Source organism: Blennius ocellaris, assembly GCF_963422515.1.
Source record: "Blennius ocellaris genome assembly, chromosome: 17".
Taxonomy (NCBI): Eukaryota; Metazoa; Chordata; class Actinopteri; order Blenniiformes; family Blenniidae; genus Blennius; species Blennius ocellaris.
Window position 1 is genome coordinate 5,176,912 of NC_137666.1, and position 21,297 is coordinate 5,198,208.

At 42.6% G+C, this 21,297-nt stretch overlaps 1 protein-coding gene across 1 annotated transcript in view; it reads right to left on the reverse strand.

Annotated features, from left to right (window-relative positions):
- The window catches only part of rock2a (rho-associated, coiled-coil containing protein kinase 2a), a 37,656-nt gene extending 20,543 nt beyond the window's left edge, over positions 1-17,113 (reverse strand). The window contains exons 1-5 of the mRNA XM_080513188.1: positions 16,206-17,113; positions 1,902-1,983; positions 1,716-1,816; positions 1,460-1,597; positions 525-785 (exon numbers count right to left, since the gene is read on the reverse strand). Of these exons, the coding sequence (XP_080369314.1) occupies positions 525-785; positions 1,460-1,597; positions 1,716-1,816; positions 1,902-1,983; positions 16,206-16,304 (681 nt within the window). The 5' untranslated portion in view covers positions 16,305-17,113. The remainder of the gene's footprint in view (positions 1-524; positions 786-1,459; positions 1,598-1,715; positions 1,817-1,901; positions 1,984-16,205) is intronic.
- Positions 17,114-21,297: the final 4,184 nt, after the last annotated feature.

A 21,297-nucleotide genomic window follows, 5' to 3' on the forward strand; every position in this document is an offset into this window, starting at 1 on the left:
AGTGTTCATCGCGACATTAAACCAATTTCTCCTAAAAGAGGCTTGTCAATAATTGATTTTAACAGCAAGGCGATTAAAATAAGCATTAAAATTGAATTCACGTTCCTAATTAAAAGAAAAGAATATTTCGTTTCTTCGTCACCACAGCTGAACTACAAAATTATGTTTCTTTTTTTTCCCCCCCAGCGCTGTTATTAATGATGAGCTGCCGGTTTGCCACGCTCAGCTTCACTGTGTTATTTGGCATTTGTCAGAAGCAGACTGTTATGTTTGGGACTAACGGACTGTGACTGAGAACAGTGTATATATGAGCTGTTGATCACGGCAACATCTCAGTTAAGCAGCTTTTTGTAATGCGAACAAAATTAGTTTCATGCTGTGAACCTTGTTTTTATGTAGGAAAACTTCATTATGTCGGCATCGCGACCCAATTCGAAATTACTGAAATGAATAGATGCACGTTTAGTTCAGAGGCTCTTTAGCGCCAGCTTCCTTCCTGTTCCCCTCACGGGTTTCACCCTCACCGAGTCCATCTTCATGCAGGTGCCAAAGTCGGCCAGCTTCAGGTGTCCGTGTCTGTCGAGCAGCATGTTGTCCGGCTTCACGTCGCGGTGGATGAAGCCCATAGAGTGGATGGCATCCAGGGCCATGACCACCTCGGCCGTGTAGAACTTGGCCCACTTCTCTGGCACGTCGTAGGTGCTGGTGAGGTTGACGAGGTCGCCTCCTGGCATGTACTCCATCACCATGTAGAGGTAGTGTTCATCTTGGAAGGCGCAACACAACTAAACACACAAAACACACCGTTGAACAGCATTGTTGATCTGTTTGCTCTATAAAATACCCAAAAATAACCACAACCCACAAATGTTTACAAGCAAAAGGTATTAAAATGATCATCATGGAGGACAGAGAAACAGCATATGAATGTGAAATGATGACAAAACTGTGGTTGCAGCTCATATTTTAAATAGGAATTAATGTTTTTAGTGTTGATGACAAAACGAGAACACAACACATTGTGTAAATTCATAGAAATGCTGCAATTGGTATGCTTGATTCATTGAAATTGTAAAAAATAAAACAAGCAATGACAATGGCCATGCTGTTTTGTGAAAAATGTATAAATTCAATGTATAACAAAAAATCATTAAGCTGATCAGGGACTTGAATGAGAGCTCAGTGGGTGAAATAGATTTTCCCAGCACCTCATGTCTAAGGCAATTGAGAGTATATACAGTTTGCATGTTCTCCCCCTCACAGAATAACTCAGAATTGCTTGTGGCTGTGAAGCTTTTTGGCTCGTTTGTCCCCGTGCTTGCATGTGATGGGACTGAAAACCTTCCCAGGGTGCACTCTACCTTCAGTTAGTTGAGACGGGCTCCAGCACCCCAGCGGCACCAAGCTGTGTGAGCAGTATGGAAAATAGACGGATGGGTGTAAAGCTTGAACGCAATACCTGCACAACCCAGGGGCTGTTGGCAAAGGCCATGATGTCCCTCTCTTCCCAGAAGAATGCAGAGTCTGAGCGCTTGATCATCTCAAACTTGCTCAGCAGCTTCATGGCGTAGACCTTCTGCGACGCTTTATGTCGGACCTGAACGACGGAGGCGAGCAGACGGTCGACAAGTCAGAGATCCTCATTCGGAAACAGGCGTTTAGAAACACTGAAAGATGGAGACGGAGCATCGACTACTCAATGGACGGAGACTCACCAGTTGAACTTCCCCAAATGCCCCCCGACCGATGACTTTCACCCGGTCAAAGTCCTCAGACTTCATTTGGAGGTCTCGAACCTGCCCTATGACTTTTTCATCTGTCAGAGCAAGTGGTTGGACAAACCGTGTGAACACACAAGACATCCAATTCAGTTTGGCGAAACACCGCACGCAACTACTTACATCTTATTAAGAATGTTTCGATGTTCTTGTTCTTGCGTAGCGCCGGGTAATCCAGGTCCAGAACCAGCGCGTCGATTGAGTCCTAGCAGCAAGGAGAGCGTTTCTCTGTCAGATTTCACCCACACAACAGATCAAAAGCAAAGAGACACCATCCGGAGCAAAGGCTCGAGCTCAACGGGTGTCTGCTTCTCATTAAAACTGCATACAATCCGCCGGAACATTATGACCACTGACAGGTTATGTGAAAAGGGCCAAACTGTACACGACTCCCCTTTTTTGAATAAACTCAACTGAAGAGCAATGCAGGCTTCAGCTCAAAGTTACAAACCTTGTTAAGATCAGTGATCAGAGACTTTATTTTCAACCTTCTGGTGACAAGCTCGTCTTCAAGTGGTGCTTATAATAATAATCGTCATTAATCCATGACTAATCCTCGCACTTTTAAAGTTGTATCGGCTTGGTATTTATGATGCAGTCACTAAATAGTGTGAGCAGGAGGAACTTTTGGTGAGCACAAGAAAGTATTCGGACTCCCAGACTTTACACCGATCCAGACATCTGTGCTAAGCGGCTGTGGCTTGAAGAGTTTGAGGCAGATTAGAGGTGCAGGGGACGGAAAAGTTGACACTATTGCGTCTGAATGACATCATTGTCAAAACCCCAATGACTCAAAACTGCTGCGTAAGCAGTTTCATTAATAAGCAAGCTGGAAGCAAGTTCTCACGCGTGTTTTACAAGTCGAGACACTTGTCATCAGAATTCATTCATATTAAATGAGATTATGAAACTTGTGTGAATGTTCACAAGTTCAGCGTCAGTACGCAAAGAGTGTTTGAAATGTGCATTGCTTGTTATTACAAGAGTATATCAATGGGCTGTGAATCATGTGGTGTCAGACATGGCCCAGAGAGACAGGAAGTGTGTCATCTCCAGGTGACCTCACAGAGAAAATAACTGAAATAAACTTTTTTTTCCCACCAAAAAAATAAAGAAACAAACTTTCAGGAGCAAACACTGCTGGATGAGAGTTCATTTACTGCCACTGTGGCGCAGAGGAGAAGCAGTCCCACATCATCACAGAGCCTCAATGAAAACCAGCAGCCTTCCCTCTGCACTTTATTCAACGTCCGTCAGCACGTCTGACTGCACACACAAATACCGGCTGCGAGCAAACTAAACAGACGGAGCTGAAGGCTTTGTTTCTCGAGAGGTGCAATGACTCATTTTCCATCAGCGGCTGCCTACATGTTTCTATCCATGATATTCATCGGCTGACGAACGATGAGCGAGCCGATTCCGTGACCTTCTGAATACATAAAGCAGTCTGAGAGAGATGGACTCACCTCCGCACAGTGTGCAGGCGCTACTTAACAACTGCGTTCACCACGCTCGGCTCCTAAGTAGTGCCTCAGACATATTTCTGTCCAAATGCGACAAGACGTCTCTCTCTGGGTTTAGAGAAGAACGCAGAGGCAGAATAAACGGCGCCGTCATGTAGGGTCCAGGCAGTTGTCCTTGTTCTGCCGGCTCTCCAGATATTTTGCGTTGGAGGCTCGGATGCAGATATTTCTCGTGATTCAGGGCCATTGTCAACTTTCCAATAAAATGTTTTGAATTCACACTCTGATAACATAATTATGCCAAACTTAATGTCATCATGATGTCATTTCAGGTGAACAATGTGACAGACAACGTCATCAGTACCACCAAGTTACCTAGTTCTGTGCTTTTATTAGAACGTGTGTACCGATAAGTGAGTAATTTGTAAGATGTTTTGGGAGAAATCCGCCTAAATTATTGTTAAGATAAAATGATGTCTCTGAAATTGAAATACCACTACACATTAGCACATTCCTTGTGTGACTGGAGATCTTGATATTGTTATTTCATTCCACATACACCCATCTTTAAGTCATACAAAGATTACAAGGAGGACACTGAACAAAGTGCTTGCACTTAGGCATTTCTTTGAATTTTATTTAAACAAACAAAAAACATGTGTTGAGGGATTTAAAGCAGCTAAAACTACTGGAAAAGTTTGTTTGAAAAGGCTACAAAAGGGAAAAAAACGATAAAAAAAAAATTCCATTGACGACCCTTCGTTGTCGTCATTCCATCGAGATAATTACTTCAGCCTTGTACTTGAGTGGCAATACGTTGCCTTGTCGAATAGGTGAAGTTATGCAACCGAGGGATGGAGGCCGGCAGATGGTCTGCAGGGCTGCAGCGTGTTAACCTCGCTGAACACAGGACTGTTTGTTGCGCTCGCATACTTCATAATGGTCACAGTCTGACCCAGGGCGATGCAGGGAAACCATTAAATAAGCAAAAGACAGAGTGATGCTAACCCCTAATCGTTACAGTGTGTAACGACGAGGAAGTCATCTATCAGCTGCTGTCAGCTGTTGCATTCCTGAAGGGTCAGCGAAAAGCCGTTTGAGGCGCTGGACCGAGCCGGGGAACCCCAATCTGAGCAGGCGGCGTTTGGAGAAAAAAAACAAAAAAAAAAACACTCCCCTTGTCGCTTTCCTCTCCGCGCTCCCCAGACACACGCAGCGAGATGCGGTACAATCTGTTCCGCGTCTCCCGCACTTCCTTTGCAAATGTTTCTCTTGCCTTTGCCCTTTTCGTGCTGCTCTCACTCAGTCTTATCTCGCCCAGTCTTGCCATCGCTCCCCGCTCGGCTGAGGTCGCTCCTTCGGCGAGCCGCGCTCCCAGTTTCATCATCTCGGCCTCACTTCCCCATTAAAGGACCGACACTCACACAAAACTACTATTTAAGGGAAAAAAAACATGCATGCCAAAAGGGTGGAGGAGAGGGGTTTGCCAGCAGTGTGTGTGTGTGTGTGTGTGTGTGTGTGTGTGTGTGTGTGTGTGTGTGTGTGTGTGTGTGTGTGTGTGTGTGTGTGTGTGTGTGTGTGTGTGTGTGTGTGTGTGTGTGTGTGTGCGCGCGCACACACGAGGTTCTCCCAACCAACATGGCAATACAGGAAATGATCCACCCCACCCCGGTGCAGGCAGATAATTTCTCTATGTCAAGAAGCCGGTCCTTGTGTGCAAGTCATTTCCTCTGAAGCAGCTCTGTCTGCGCTTAGCAATGCCCTACATTCAGTTGCAGCTCCAAAAATAACACTGGGAAGCTGAGGCAGTGTGCAGGTACATCCAAGCATACATATGTACAGGGGAAAGTTATGCACACGCAGAAATAAGATTGTATTTTTTTTTTTTTTTAAAGTGGTAATAGAAGGAAGAAAGAAAGACGTTATTACCATGACCATTAATGAATCTTTGCGACATCCAAAAACAACTCATAAATACAGCTGCTGAGCACCAACTGTGTGCCTTTCACTGGAATGCAAACGTTTCCTTGAATTGTGTCTGAGCAACAGCCGCTATACTTTTATATGTACCAAAAAGAAATCATCAGCTTCCCTAATATGACACCAATGACTCATCTTTTTGAACAAACCGGATGTGATAAGAGTTTTTACAATGCAATATTCCAGATGACCAACGAAAGGCATTGTGATCTGCAGGGAGACGCATACTTGATCATGGCGTAGAGAGAAGCAAAGTTTAGAATTATAAAAGCATGACTGCAAATATTGCCTCAGAACTTTATATGACTAATTTACACATGCACATTTATGTTTGTTTTTTTATGATACGGAGATTACTTTATTCCTCTTGTCATTGAAACAGAAGGTATGATAGCAACAGACAGTCCAGACTTCAGCAGCCTGGGGACACAGGAATTTTTTTTTTTTTTTTTACATTTTGGAAACTATTCTAGTCACGTGCATGGGCGAACTAAATGCTGGAAAGCAACACCAAAACGACATCAGTCTTCTTGAAGCGCTCTTGAGAGCTGCGTCTAACTTTCTTGCATCACTGCATCGGCTTGGCTGTTACTAATCTAAGAAAGAAAACATTTAAAGTCAGGGCTGAGATTATTAGGTTATTTTTTATGTGTGTCAGATTTCATAATCATGGCTTTTTCTTCGTTTGAGCTGCCTAAAACATCACGCAGTTTAGTGAAAGGAAAGTGTGGAATAAAAAGGCACATCTCACAGTTTTATTTGCACAAAAATATGCATGTGGTGGTATTTTTGTTCATATGCACCCACATTAAAAACAAGTCAATAAATTCCAATAGGTCTCGTTTGCAAAACTGCAATTGTTGACACTGTTGTGTTCAGTTTCATGCGGCACTGCACATTTTATGTTACAATCCGTTATCTATCGACTGCCTTTAATGTAACTTTCTTCAGGTTTGTGGAGTAAGTAACATCTTTCTTTTCCCATCTGGTTATAATAGGTGGAGAAACTGTGACAAAACACTGGTGAGAGAGAAATCTACACAACACAAGCTCCTTTTTCAACATTTTACCAAGAAATGTATTCACCTGGGTGAACTAATTCCTGGCATGATTTTTTTGCAAATTGTTATATCAACATTCACAAAATACATATCCTAACAGGCGGAACTACAAGTACTCTTTCATGAGTTTCCTCATTCAACCCCACCAGCTTTTTTGGCGACTTGACCTTGAGCCTCTTCTTTTGATTTATTTGTCAAATGATTGAAAATTACGCCATGTTTTAGTTTCAACCGCACCGTCATCGACACAGCAGGTATATGAGAGTGACACGTCGCCGTTCTTCGACTGACTGAAGGGAAATGTGTTTCATCTCAGGTATCTGATCATTCCTGTGATGGGAAATGGGTGATATGTGGATTCAACGTGTACCCAAGTGAATAGGATTTGAAGTTTTGTGTGGCCTAAAACCTCAGGAAGAGCAGGTACAGCAGTTTAAACTATAATAACTACAATAACAACAGCAGCAGCAGCAGCAGCATGACATGCGATGGGGAGCTCTCTACCACAGAATCAAATGTGGAGGGACTTCAGCTCCACACATTTCCAACTTTGGACATGAAAAAGTTGACAGACGCTGGTCCTTGACAGTTGCCACGGGAAATGCAAAGTAAACACTGTTGTACTGCAGACATGATACTAACCCCCCCCCCCCCCCCCCCCCCCCCCCATCTGCAAACTGGACCCTGTGGTGACATTTTACCCCCCTCTTTGTCATTTCTACATGTCTGATTGAAACAAGATGAATCAAGTGCGGGGGGGGGAGGAGAAATAAATAAATACATGTTGCCCTGGTGATGGCGGGAGGCGCCACGGCCTCTCTGTGCATCTCGGCAACAAGAGAACAATATCATGCTGCTGGAGACACAATACTTAATTCACAAAATAGTTAACTTGCCAAATAGAGAAGCATCGGGGAGTGGGGTGTTTAAGAAATCAGGAACTTGTGGTCTGAGACCCAAAAGATTTAAAAACAGCTGGCAGGCCAGATGCTTTCCTTCACCACACTGCAGCAATCTTAAGACATCAGGTCTCGCAGGAACCCTGCAGGTCGTTCATAATAAGCCATTTAGTGCTGTGGAGTTCCACGAGAGAAACGAGTGCGCACAGCTCCTCCAATTTGCTTCTATTAGCATGACTGTAAAAAAAAAAAAAAAAAAAAAGCCAACAAGGCTCTGGAGGACATTTCTCAGCTACTCAGACAAAGTATTTATGAATATTAAATAACTGACGGCCGTCTGGGGAAGTGTAAGGCTGGACTCAACACTTTGAACTGTAATAAATGTGCCACATTTCATCTGGATCCGTTTCAGACAAAAATGTATTTTCCCTCCCAAATTCTTACTGACTTTGCTTTTGATCAAAGTCTTCACAATTCATCAAAGTCATCAGTTTGTTGCTTATGCTTTTTATACAGAAACTAAATTGATAATATGGCTGCTGTCTGGAGTTTCTACACAGTCTGGTGCTCCACCAACCTCACAAGGGTGGAATTACTGGATTTCTTTTAAAAGAAATGATGAGTATTCTCCATTTCACTCACTGTCTTTGGTCATAATGGCTGACTGGTGTGTATTGGGTACTTCTCATCACCAGGCTTACAGAAAAGCCATCCGGTACACTTATCAGTACGAGTTGTTGTGTATCTATTAGATACCACTTGAGCATTTTATCTCTGCTATACTGTAAACCAGCCAGTGGGCTATTGCTCGTTGCTTAGCAACGCTATGAAAATACAAAGGGCTGAGGCTACAGAAGAGCAGCACACACACACACACACACACACACAACTTCTTTAAGTACTCGCGTCCTGCGCACAATCTATGCCCTCCCTCTTTATTTACTAGACCCACTGCTGACATTACATTACAGCCCTCCGTTCGCCTGCTTCCACTCTTTATCACTCTATAAAAAAGCCACGTGGATCCAGCACCAACCTGAAAGGAGCTAAACCCAGCTATCCAAAAAGTTTCACAACTCAACTCTCTCTCTCTCTCCCCCTGCTCATTTTCCTCCTCAAAATCCCCTCTTCCTCTCCTCGTACCCTCCTCATCACTCGGCATGTGGAACAGAAAACAAGCAGCACTGCTCTGGGCTTTAAAAGGATTGAGCAGAAAGTTAATGTTTTGATTGAATTCCAGCCGTTTTAAAAATAGTTGCAGGGATAAAACGGTGGAGGGCCGGGCTGGGTGGTGGTGGTGATGGGGGTTAGGGGTACGGTGCCAGGGCCAGGGGCCCCATGCACTCTCAGAGAAGGACACGGCAGGCTGGAATCCTTCGCTCGCAAAATAGCAGGGCTAATGCCTCCGCGGGGAATACAGACAGCATGTCTTACTCTGGCGTTTGACAGATTTCTGTCCCATGCTCCGGTGCCCTGCACATTTCTTGGCACCCACGCTTTCTTATAAAGGAGACTGAGGAATGTGCCAGGAAAAATAGCGTGGGGGGGGGGCTGCGTGTACACAGGGTCCTGCATGCAGTTATCCTCAAACTCAGGAGGACATTTACATGCACGGTCTATCAAATGAACACACGATGGGACTGCTTATTCACAATTCCAACAGTGGAACACGGAGAGCCAAAATGATATAAACCCCTTATGTTGTCACACGATATTTTCCCTGCCTTTTTCAAATTGTATCAAGATATAAAAAACTCCAATCCTGGCTAAAGACTAGCTGAGTCACAGGTAAAACTACGTAAAGTGGTTTGAACATGATTATTCATGCTCATTGTGTACAGCGTTTCATATTACAGGCTTTGTGGTATTTGATTGGAATATTTTGGGGTGGAAAAACACTTAGGCGAGAGGAATTGGAACGGCATGCTGCTTTGGCCTGCGACTCTTAGTGTGCATTACATACTGTCCCACCAGTGCGTGCTGATATCACAACTGTGTGATAGGAACAAAGTCTGATGAACACCAGAGTGTGCATGAGCACTTCTGGACACCAAACGTCACGTTACAGTTCATATTTTCATCCGTACGGCTGTTATATGTCTAACTCACTTTATGATTGAGGAAAGAGCCAAAAAACACACAACTAGTACCTCCTGATTATGTTTTTGCATCGAATGTTTAACTTTGAGGTCTGAAGACAAGTCAATAAACAGCATGAAGTTAGGATTTCCTACAACATACTTGCTTGATTGCTCCTACAGAAGAGTAAGAAATTCAATAAACATGCCGGGGTCCGTCAAGATATGATCAGCACTTTCTTTTGTGTCCTGTATTTTATAGCAAAAGATCTGGATGAGATCAACACGCACCACAAACTTGTTCACTAAAAAACAGTAGCAGGAATATTAGGCAACTCTCCTGAATCATATTTGAGGATTTCACGTGAATCCTCAGGCCCATTTATTTCAATACCAATCCACATACGTTATACTTCCCTTCAGAGACATTAAAGTGCCACACTGCTGATCGAAACATAACCACACACACACACACACACGCTTCTGTTTGGGCTCATTAAAGGAAACGAAAGCTGCATGAACTCACTGACAATCCAATGCTCTTTGGTAATGTGCTGCATTGTTCAGTCGTTGCTGCCGGCGCCACACAATGCGGCTTGTGTGTTGCTAAGATAAACTGAGTAATGCGCTGCTAAAATAAATGCAAATGCGTGTCCAAGAGTACACAAGCTTGAGCGTCTGTGTACGTGTATTTTGGTGCGCGTGCACGCTTCACCAGCAACTTGTGATGGAACGATAAGGCTGAAGCCAGATGGATGAGCTTGTGTATTGTGCGTGGGAGCCTCCTGCTCTCGTCTCTGCTCTGCTCACTCACGCCCTCATCTGAAGCTAAAAATACAAAAACAGACCCCCAGGTATCCAATCTGATGCTCGCACCACCCGGGGAAAAGAGTTTTGCACGACAAAATTTGACCCTGCGTTCGCCCTCCGTTAACGGTCCTGCTCACAACCCTGCAGCTGCCAAAGTTTCCCCCCCCCCATCAGATCCATCCGCATTCAGAAACTTGCTGCTGTACGCAGAACTGTTCACTTTGCATTCATAAATTAGAATCCCAAACCACAGTCTTCATGTCTAGACAAGAAGATCTGCCAGATTAGGACAAATCTCAGGGTGCATAGGTTTCCTCTCACATGAGAACCGTACGGCACAGACACGTCAAGGCGTCGTGCTCCGGCAGCGCCACACGTCACTACGTTGCATCAACAGGCCGGATGACTGTACGGCAGCTCATTTCAAAGATTTGTCACATTACCAGAAGGGCAGATCAGCTGTGACGTGCCTGTAGTAGCAGTTTTTTTTTCTGCACATATGTCATACCAATTCCATTCCAGTCATTATGGTCTTCCTCATTTTTGTAATTCCTTTTTACATCCCCTGCAAGATGAACTCGGGCTCACGTCCTGTTCTACTTACCGAAAGTATTATTTAATGCAGTGGTTCCCAGCCTGGGGTCTCGAAGCCCCTTGAGGGATGCATGTAAAAAATAAAAAAAATGGAAAACAAAAATACAAAAAAAAGTAGCTGGCTAACTGAGGTAAAAAAAAAAAAAAAAAAAAGGCACGGGTTGAATGAAAATGAAAAAAATGCAGATCCTCTTGTCATGCACCTATCCCCAGATTATTGCCTGTACACATTTCTCAAAGGTATGGCATGTGTTAATTGGTCACCCGTGGCATGAAAAGGCATAAATCTTTGGCTTAAGAGTGACACAGGAGTTGCTTTCCCATTCTAAGTCTCTGTGCTAAGCTGACAGGCTGCTGGCAGTGGCTAAATATACAAGCATGAGAGTAACATCAATCCCCTCTGGAAGAAGAAAAATAAATGCATTTTTTCAGAGAGTCAATCTACTCTTTTAACAAAATTGGGAAGATATGTTATATATTTATATTTCTGTATATATAGTTAACAAACAACTCTGGTGAGCCATCTGTGGCTTTAATAAACAGGGGGGGAAAAAAAAAAAAACCCTGATCCGCTGTCTTGGTTGCGACCTCGAAGGAGGACAGGAACTCCATAACTGAAGCAAAGGTTGACATTTTCATACTGCTGAGGGATCGCACGCCTGGAAGACGCCAGGTCTTCTTCACTGGACTGGAGCGAAGGAACCAAAAAAAGACCATGGAGGGGCTCGGCCGTCTCACCAGAGGAGGAGGTGTGGAGCAGAGAGATCGGCTTGTTTTGAAGAAAAAAAAAAAAAGAAAAAAAGAAGAGAAAAAAAAAAAAAAAAGAAAGAAAAAATTGGCCGGGGCCACCGTCCCCAGTGCCTTATAAGGCAGTGTTTTTATCCAGCTAGCACACTGAAGCCGGTATGACTGCTGCTGCTGCTGCTCGCCTGAGAACAGCTCAAACTGCACTCCTGAGATGAAGCTCAAGTCTTTGAGCGACTATCAGGGTAAAACAGAGCATGACATGCAGGGCCAACACCCCCCAAAACCCCCCTCACCTCTATACAGAACTCCACAGTTAACAAGGAACTGCCAGTGTGGGGAATGCCTGGTGGGGCATGGACGGGAACAGGGGAGATGTAGAGGAGTGAAATGTGAATGAAGACAGATAATGTTAACATAAGAGAGAGAATGGAGCATGGAACTCACACCAGGTGGGGTGTGTGTGTGGGGTGGGTGGGTGGGGGGGGGGGGGGGGGGTTGTCATACTAAAGAAAGTCAGCATAGAGTGCTTCTCAGGGATGATCTGGAAGACATCACACCGGCTCTTAGGCGTCCATATTCGTTATCGTCCACCCTTGAGTGCGGTGGACAGAGTGATTTGCAGGCCTGCAGGATCACACTGCACTGACTGCCGTTAAAATACCTGCAGTGTGTTGAGCGAGGCTGGGAGAGGAGAGCGGGCCCACAGAAGAGGAGATAAGGCCAAAAAGTGAAAGGGTAAAGTGCAGCCATTCAGAGGGACTTTGAGCCACATATATAGCTGCCAACTATTTACTCAGTGAGGTCATTTCCTTCAGACCGAGAAAAATGTCACTTACAATCAAGTGTTCATATCATTTCTTTGCTTTTTTTTTTTTTCTTTCTTATTTGTTCATCTTGAGAATGCCTTTTTTCTTTTGCTTGCCCCCGACAGTCCAGTCGCCGAGCTCGGTGCTGCCAGCTCGAGTTCGACTCTTCAGTCAGTGCTCTGCGTGCCAAGTAATGATCACTCCAGTTTGCACAAGGTTGCTGAGCTTTCAGCTTACCCTTGATCGAACGCTGATAGAGCAACACAGCCATTCGAAGTTTACATAACCGCGACTCCAATAAGGCCTAATTTATGTGAGGTCTCCTGCCTAAATTAGGACATCTTTTGCAGATGGCAATGTTTCAAAGCTCATTTAAATGTCAGGGTGCAGCGCAGCAAGGTCAGCTTTCCCCCACAAATCTCTGCAAATCTTACAGACAGCAGGCCAGGCTGAACTCAACCCCGTGCAATTTCAACCAACTACTCCAACTTTGGATGAAAGATACGCAATCGTGACAATTTAAGGCGCAACTCATTCACTTGAGCTTTGGCCATCATAGATCTCTATGCATTTCCATCTCATCCAGCCAGGCAGATAATGACGCCGTCATCATATTCCAAGCACGTGATGCTTCATGTCAGAGCTGGTCGTAATGCAAACTACTTACGAGAGATAAACAAAGTACATAATTCAATCAACTTGTCATATATTTTATTAGGTGTAGAATGTGATTTGTGAGGCAAAAAGGGGGAGTAGTTTGCAGCGTTCTGGTACCAATCCTGGTACTTTCTTGGTTGTTATTTTGTGACGTGGCAAACGTGTGCATGGATTCAAGATTGGGGAACCTGGATCTGCATACTGTGGCTCTGTCTGTATGGCTGCTGGTGGAGTAGCATTCACCATCTTTCACACTTGTGATTGTGATTCTAATTCAAACTGCATTTTATTATATATAGCTATTTGACTCGGCTGTTATTGAATTTAATTTACAGGGACTTGGTTCAGGTTCAAAATGTTTCCAAAACTGGCAGGTTCATCACAGCAAATTTCCACTAATTCAGTTTTACCTCAGAGAAGGAAAGAGCTTCAAACTCTGTACAAGTAGGTAGCACTAATGGACCATGACACCAACTGACAAAAAAAACATGTGAGAGATTTAGGTATTTTTAAGCAGGAATAAACTTTAATTTCTGATTATTCGTACCATATTCGATATTGTTGCCAAACGATTGCACCCGGCTAGTACAGGGTGCCGTTTGGAAAACAGAATGAGAGCCACGGAAAGAGATTTGTGATTCATTATTTACCAAATATGAGCCTGTGAGCAATTATCTAGGCACGTTGAGTATGCGTGGTTTTTATTCCACCTGCAAAAAAGGACAAAGCTGAGCCACATACGTGCGTGCGTGCGCGCGCGTCAATCCCGGCCTGAGCAGCACAACTTCTCGATACCCACGACACCATTGAGGCTGCTAAAAATGGAAAACTGCAGCCTGTTCTCTCTTCGGCATGCTTCCCACTCTTTTTTGTCTCCCAACACTCAACACCTCGCTCTTTCTCCCTCCCGCCCTCTCAAGTATTCAGCTAAACGTTTAAGAAAATGCGGGGATTCGACCGCGTTTTGTCCATACACATGGTGAACAGGGGAAGGGGTGTAAAGAGAGGGGGGGGGGGATTCTAAGCAGGATGGGGCCCATTAAAAGGGTTGAGATGATGCTTTTTAAGATAGACCTGACAGTGTGTGTGCCCTCTGTCAGATCCAGTTAGGGGGACCCATGAATACAAACGCCTCGTCCAAAAACAGATGTAGCCACTCAGCTAAAGGCGGCGACATCACCCAATGTCGGTTCAGAGCAACACTCAAGAGATGAGAGCTGAGGAGACTCCCGTTTTATATACATGCAGTCCACATAGAGGGTTAACCGAAAGTGGCAGAAGATCTTTTTTTTTTTTGTTTCCCCCCCTCCTTTTAAGCCTAAAGTGATGATATACACTGGTGGAATGGAAGGATTTTTCCACTGCCTTATGCAACTTGCGTCCCTCTGAGGGTACAGCCCGTCTGTGCTTCCTCACCACACACAGAGTGGCATCTCAAAAGACCCAGCGCAGCTAAGACTTTTCTATACGATTGCATAATTGCGTTTTAAAAATGCTTCAAAGGAGAAGGGCGCTTTGCAGGTTCGTTCTTCGTGCACTACACACCTTCGTCAGCGTGCTGTCTGATGCTGCAGATAGCGAAGAGGAGGGGAACATTAAAATGCTTTTGCATTTCTGTTAGATGCAGTGAGTTAATGCTCGCGAGAGACGGACGAGTCATTTAGCTTTAAAACGTTGAATGCATTAATATAGCCTGAAAAACTGCATCACCAGTATCAAAGCTAAAAAAAAAAAAAAACTGGAGCCAATCCACAATCACAACAATCTGAAAAACATGCTTACAACCCATGCTAATTTTCTTCATCAGTTTTCAATGAAACACCTTTTTTTATTCTTCAAATGAAAAGATTCCAAATATTTCATTCTGAGACTATACATAAAATAATTTTTTACACTTTTTTTTACACAAATCTTTGCACATTTTTCTCTATTTGCTATGCAACTATAAAAGAATTGAGCATTATTTCTTATGCTAACTTTTTTCAAGGTTTGCACTGGGCCGCTGCGAGGTTGATATTCCTTTTTCATTCACTGAATATAGCGTAAAGAAAACGTCTACCACTAAAACATACAACTTTATCTTCCAACAGACCGACAAAGCAATTCTTTTGAATTTAGGTCATGATGAATAGTAGGCTCTGGGACTAAAGCTGAATGAATCCCACAAAGGTAAACCTCAGATTCTTCACAACTGGCCAAAGAAAATCTCCCTTGTTATGTTATAATATCCACATATGAACATCTTATTCTATTGGATCTTATCCAATTGCCTGCTAATTGGATAAGATTAAGAACTGTTCCATGTTTTGAGAAGTGTGGATCAGCTGCATGGAGTCAAGATGTGTTTCCCCAACAAAACAAAACAAAAAAAAGACATACAACTACACTCAATCTGAAACCTTGGAATATAGCAACTACCATACCCCCCTCCATGTAAACTCAACATCCAGAATCAGGTCAAAGTCGAGAAACTCTCAGAACCAGGATGTCAACAGAGCACCTTCTGTTTCATAGATAGATTGATCAAGATGTAAACATATTTGGAACATTTGTTCACGTAAGTGAGAGACCAAAATATGGTAAGAATTTATACAAGCCAAACATAGTCAAGGCAAGCAAGGAGCATTCAGGAGAGGAGGGTGTTAAGCTGGGCTCACAGGTTCTTCAGCAAATGGTACACATTTTGAAAGGCCCTGATCATGCCACAGTGTTTACCATAGGCTTTGAAAGACATCCTCTCATATCAAAACCCAAAACAGAAAGCCAACTTTAGCTAAGTTAAGCATACGCCCCATATATGGTGGACTTCACTCTAATCAGACACCAACATAGCCTGACAAGATGTGTGCAGGATCTGTGATGGGGTTTTTTTTTTTTTGGTGGGAACTGGGGTGGTTCTGTGGGCCCAGGCGGGAGTTACTGGCCGGAAATGTTAAGTCTCCATAAATGCACCCAGTGGGGACATTCTCCACAAGTTAATCCTAATCTGCAGACACGCTCCAAAGACCCTCAAACTGCACTGTCTGCAGTCTGTCTTAACTATTAATCAGTGCTGTCTGCAGGAGATCCGAGGAGATTCTGTGTGCTCTTCTATTATTTTTTATTTTCATTTTTTTTCAAAGTGGAACACTGCGGTGATTTTCTTTGCCTTGATTATTAGGAAGAAACAAAACAAAACAAGGCAAGCAGCTACCAAAACAGGAACAGTGACAATCCAACAGAAAAAAAAAAGACACAACCAGCAGCATACCGTTACCGAACGCCGTGTCCGTGTGTGTGTGTGTGGAGACACGTTATCAACAGTCCCCCGAGGTGTCTCCCACTTGACTTACCAGCAAACTTTCCAGGTTTACAGCAGATCGGGGGTCTCTGATCATGTCCTCCAGCTTTTTCAGCCGGGTTTCCATCCTCTTCTCGGCGCCCTGCGACATGCTTGCAGCGTCCAGTGTTCCAAAAAATAAAAAATAAAAAAATAGTAACTACTTTGTTTTGTTGGACTTTTCTGTCCGTCCCCCCCTCAACTGTAATTTTTTATTTTTTTGGAGGGGGGGGGGGGGGTTTACATGTGAACCCTCTTTTGTTCCTGGCTAATGGCCGTAGGCCTGGCGGAGCAGCCTTCAGGCTCCCAGCCCACCCAGCTCGCTTCCAACAGGAATAGTGTGCACAATGAGGAGAAAAATGCTCCCAAAGCTTTAAAAAAAAACAAAAACAAAAACAAAAAAAACCACTCCTACAAACCAGCAGTGAGTGAAGCTTCCGTGGAAGTCGTTGAAGCTAACGGACGATCATCTCCCGTCAATTGAAAGATGCATTTTTGTTGTTTGTTTTTGCTCCTGCTCGAGTCTGAAGTTTGAATTTGGAGAGCGCAGCAACAGGCGGCAGCAGCCGGGCGTTTTCTTCACTCCCCTCTCCTCCCCTTCTTTCCCTCTGGGTTTCAGCCGCTCGGAAAAGCTCCGGGGTCGCCCCCCCACCACACTTCTTTTTTTTTTTTCCTAACTTTTAAACAACAAAATCCACTTCGCTTCACCCCATTCATCGACGTTTGGAGCCCGTTAGAAGTGCCCGTTTATCCACGCGCGCTGCCACAAGTCATCCGAAACAACGTCCGAGCTCGCGCGCTGAATCTTTAATAAGCTCTCTTCCTGGCTTTCTTCTCGCATTTTTCGCGTTAGTCCTGAAGTCCTCGTTTTAGGCTGCAGTCACTGACAGATAGGCGAGTTTTCCGAGTGGAGAAAAAGTCGTCCTGCTGCTGAATTCCTCACATCTACACACACACACACACACACACACAACACGGAGGCTGGAGTCACTCTCCTCCCACTGACATCAACACGCAGAGAACTCAGTTTCCCACAATGCACCTGGCGTGTACCCCCCCTTTTTTTCCATCCTGAATAAATATCTCCAAAAGCTTATCACACGGCAGCGTATCAGGGCCACCTAAAGGTATTTTGTGGGATTCTTTCACGAAGGAAGTCAAAATAAAGAGCTTTAATGGTTGACGGAAGTCCGGCGACTTTCAATTTCAAGTTTGTAAGCGGTTGGCGCTTTTGCCTCACAGACATGGAGTGACGTGGGTTCGAGTCCCGGCGGGGACGGTGCGTCCTGTGTGGAGTTTGCATGTTCTAATAAACATTTTAATAATATGCTTTTGAAGAAATATATAATTTGATACAAGTGTCTGATTCCCCATTTTATGAGTCTGTACAAAGTTTTACCATACCAGATATCCCAGAGTGATTATTATTATTATTTGAATGTTCATGTATGAACATACAGTATTGTTGTCTTTTCTAGAGCCAGACCAGATACTTTCTCTTGATAAAGCCCCGTAGAGTAACATCATGTCAGCTTCTTGCAGCTCTCGGAAACGTCCCACTTCCCTTGTGGAATGTGCCCAGTTTGATAGAGTTCACATGTATTGTTTCCCACTTTGGAAGGGATGCCTGACCCACCTGCCAGTTGCAGTAAAAGGTAGAAGAACCAAGTCAAAAACAATTCAGAACAAATGGAGACTAACAGAGATGTAGAAAAGCCCTTCGTCCAAAGTGAGGAAAATACATGGATATATAAATATTGTGTAAGAGATGTGATGCATTCCTGAGTAAGTGGGAAATGGAAAGATCCCACCTCCCAGATGAACAAACTGTGAGATTCATAAAGAGAAAATACAATATTTCAAAAGAGCTCCCAGAAGTGACTCAGCTGCATTGATAAACAACATGTCACTTACTTGTTTCCACTTTTCCAACTTTCTTAGATTGTGACATTTTGAATTTTGAACATTTTTGAATAATGTCAAAATTACGACTGACTGTACAGGAACCGATAGAATGAAGTCAGCAATCAAATAACATATAATTTGTAATTGGGATATAGGCACGGTCCCAGCGAGAGAGAAAAAAAGTTATTGAAATACATCTGAACACTTTCAAACTGGGAATTTCCCCCTTGGAAAGTGGGAAGTTTTGCTGAGTTCCAGTTCAGTCACTGTTGTGTGTTGCCATTTATTTAACTTAATAAGACTGGTAGCAACTGGTAACTTTCTGAACTTCCAACAGCATTCATGGTCTAATGACCAACTTTTATTTTTCACTCTGAACTCACATTTCTCAACATCTCTGCGTCATATTAACAGTGTTGAAACACAAATTAATTCTTTGAGTTATATGTTTCACCCTATTCATTTATTCCACGTCAGACAAGCTGATCAAGATCCCTGTTATCCTTTTAGAATTGCTGAACTTTCGCGGAACCAACTTGACCTTAAACAAATACATAGTCTATCTGTATATAACATGGACATGTAATATAATTCTCTTTATTTCTGTTTTTATCAGCCTTCTTCAAATGGTTATGACATTGTGAAATGATAATGATTTAGCAGCAATTATTCACCATGATGTCATATATTTGTGGTTCATCACATAGCCGATATATATGTATATATGTGTGTACATACTGTTTACTGTAATGCCAACAGGAAGTGACACATTCGTGAAATGTCTTTATATGGAGCAGTTAGTTTGCATGGGGAGGAACAGCCTCATGCACAGGAATGAATAAACACTCAAGCGCCACCTACAGAAACAAGAATTTTCCGCGGAAAAAAAGTCCTCAGATCTGTAGATATATGGTTTGTTTGGCAGGTGGTTTCTGGGAAGTGCAGTCCAAAATAGCTCAGTGATGAGCTGCTGGAGACACGAGCTCAGGAGAATCCAGCGGGGCAGTCAGTCGTGTCTCATTCCTTTGCTTTATCGAGCCAAATCCATTTGTTTTGAGAAGGTCTGTCTCACCAGGGACAGTGGGAGAGGTAAATGAGCTTTACCGAGCATCTGTCATACTCAATCCTTATTGTCCTTTCCATGAGCTCTTTTTTTTTTTTTTTTTTTTAATTAACCACGATTGTGATTTTGATTCCACAATCACAACCCATCCATCTTTATTATCTTTAACCAACTCAGGGTCACTGGAAGTGGACAAAGACAGGGGACACCATGGACAAAATCCATCACATGAACACCCCCAGATGGAATATGGGCAGTTTTAAACCAAAAATTTTAAAAACCATTTTTTTTTTTTTTTTTTTTCTGTTTTGATTGTTCGTTTTGTTTTGGAATGTCGCGCTCTGCAAAAAAATGATTGTAATTATCCTATTCTTTAAAGTTCTATTTGGAGAATATGGGTGATGAAAATGTTACTTATGAACATATTTTGTTTGTCTGACTCTCCCAATTCAGAAACAACTTTCAGAGTTCCAAACGACATGAATTCATAGGGACATTTTTTTAATGTTGTCTCATCCTGCTTCACAGTTTAAACTGCGCATTGTCCGTTAAAGATTGGTGAAAGTGGTCTAAGTTACTACATTGTACTTTGTTTTTTTTTTGTTTTTTTTGGGGGGGGGGGTTGTTTATAGTTATAGCACCTATAATGCTTTAACTTGAGAATAATAATGACACTGACACAAACACGGCACCAAAGTATAACTTGTGCTTCAATTAGATGTTCCAATTGATGAAATATGACACTTCGTGCAGAGGCGTGCGTTTGCATATCTGTAGATAGGATTTAGAGGAATTGAAGTGGGGCTTTTGTCTTTGCAAAACTTCTTTTGACTACTTCTCTATATAAATTACATTAATATTGTTTTGGTTTGGATTTTTTTAGGTAGCCTACTTTAGTATTTATGACTTTCTTTGGGGAGTTTGCAGTGTTCTTGATTTGCGTACGTCACTAAAAACCTGTGTTTGACTCTAAATTTAAGTTTGGTTGTCTTTCTCTGTGTTTTTCTCCTGTGATAGATTGAAGACTTGTTGACAGTGTACAGTGCTTTTGTCCAGAGTCAGCTTAGTTCCACTCCAATGCTCATATCTGCTCAAGATTAAGCAATTTAGACGAGATGGATGGATAATAGTAATATTTATAAGCATTGCGAACAATAATGAACAAACTAACAAACATAACAGTAATTTCGTATTTGTTAATATACTTTTATATGAAAAGGAAATGATTGAGTTTTGCAGTCGAATATGTACATATTGTGAATATGTGTCTTTTCCCATTCCTTCTACTTATTCTTTCGTACGATTTATTGTAGTTTCATTGATGTGCCATTATTTTTCTTCTTTTTTTTGTTCAAGATCTGACAAGTTTTTCCCCTTTAAAAAAAAATTATTAAATAAATTCTCAGCAGAGGAGCGGATCACTACTTTGAGAATCCACAGGATGGTGCTGGAGACCATGGAATCCACACTCCTCTGCACTGCTCCGAATCCAAAATCAAACTTCTACCAGTAATCCAAGTAAACACAGTAACGCACGAAATCCGAGCCATGATTAAATACCACAAGATGACAACTCTTTTAGGACTGCTAGGCTTTTTCTATTATGTCATACTAAACACAAGATGCGATTCTTCTACTGGTGTGTATTCAAATACTTCGTCAGCAAGTGCTTATTTCGACATGAATACCTTCTTCTTTTCCTTTGTGTTTTCATTTTCCCCATTAAAATTCATTAACAGCCAAAGCCTCAATGAATGATTCATTATCTTAAAAAAATATGATTATTATTATTCCTTTAGTATCAACAATAAAAATCTTACTGAATTCTAAAGTGGCTTTACTTGACTGGTGTTTCTAATGCAATTTCTGTTTTGTTTGCAACTTTATCAGATTAAAAAAATTTAATATTTTCTAAAGATCTTAGACAAAGATATTTTTAAAGACAATTTCAAATAATTTCAATCATCAAATACAATCTTGATATAGTTGTGAAACAGTTGCAAACGACTGGCCAATAAGATTACATGGTGCTCTCGGTGTGGAGGGGCTTAAAAAAAAAAAGCAGGTAAAAGCTTAGAAAACGGTGTTTTTGAACAGATATGACCCACGTGAAACAGAATTGTGTGTGCCTCTTATT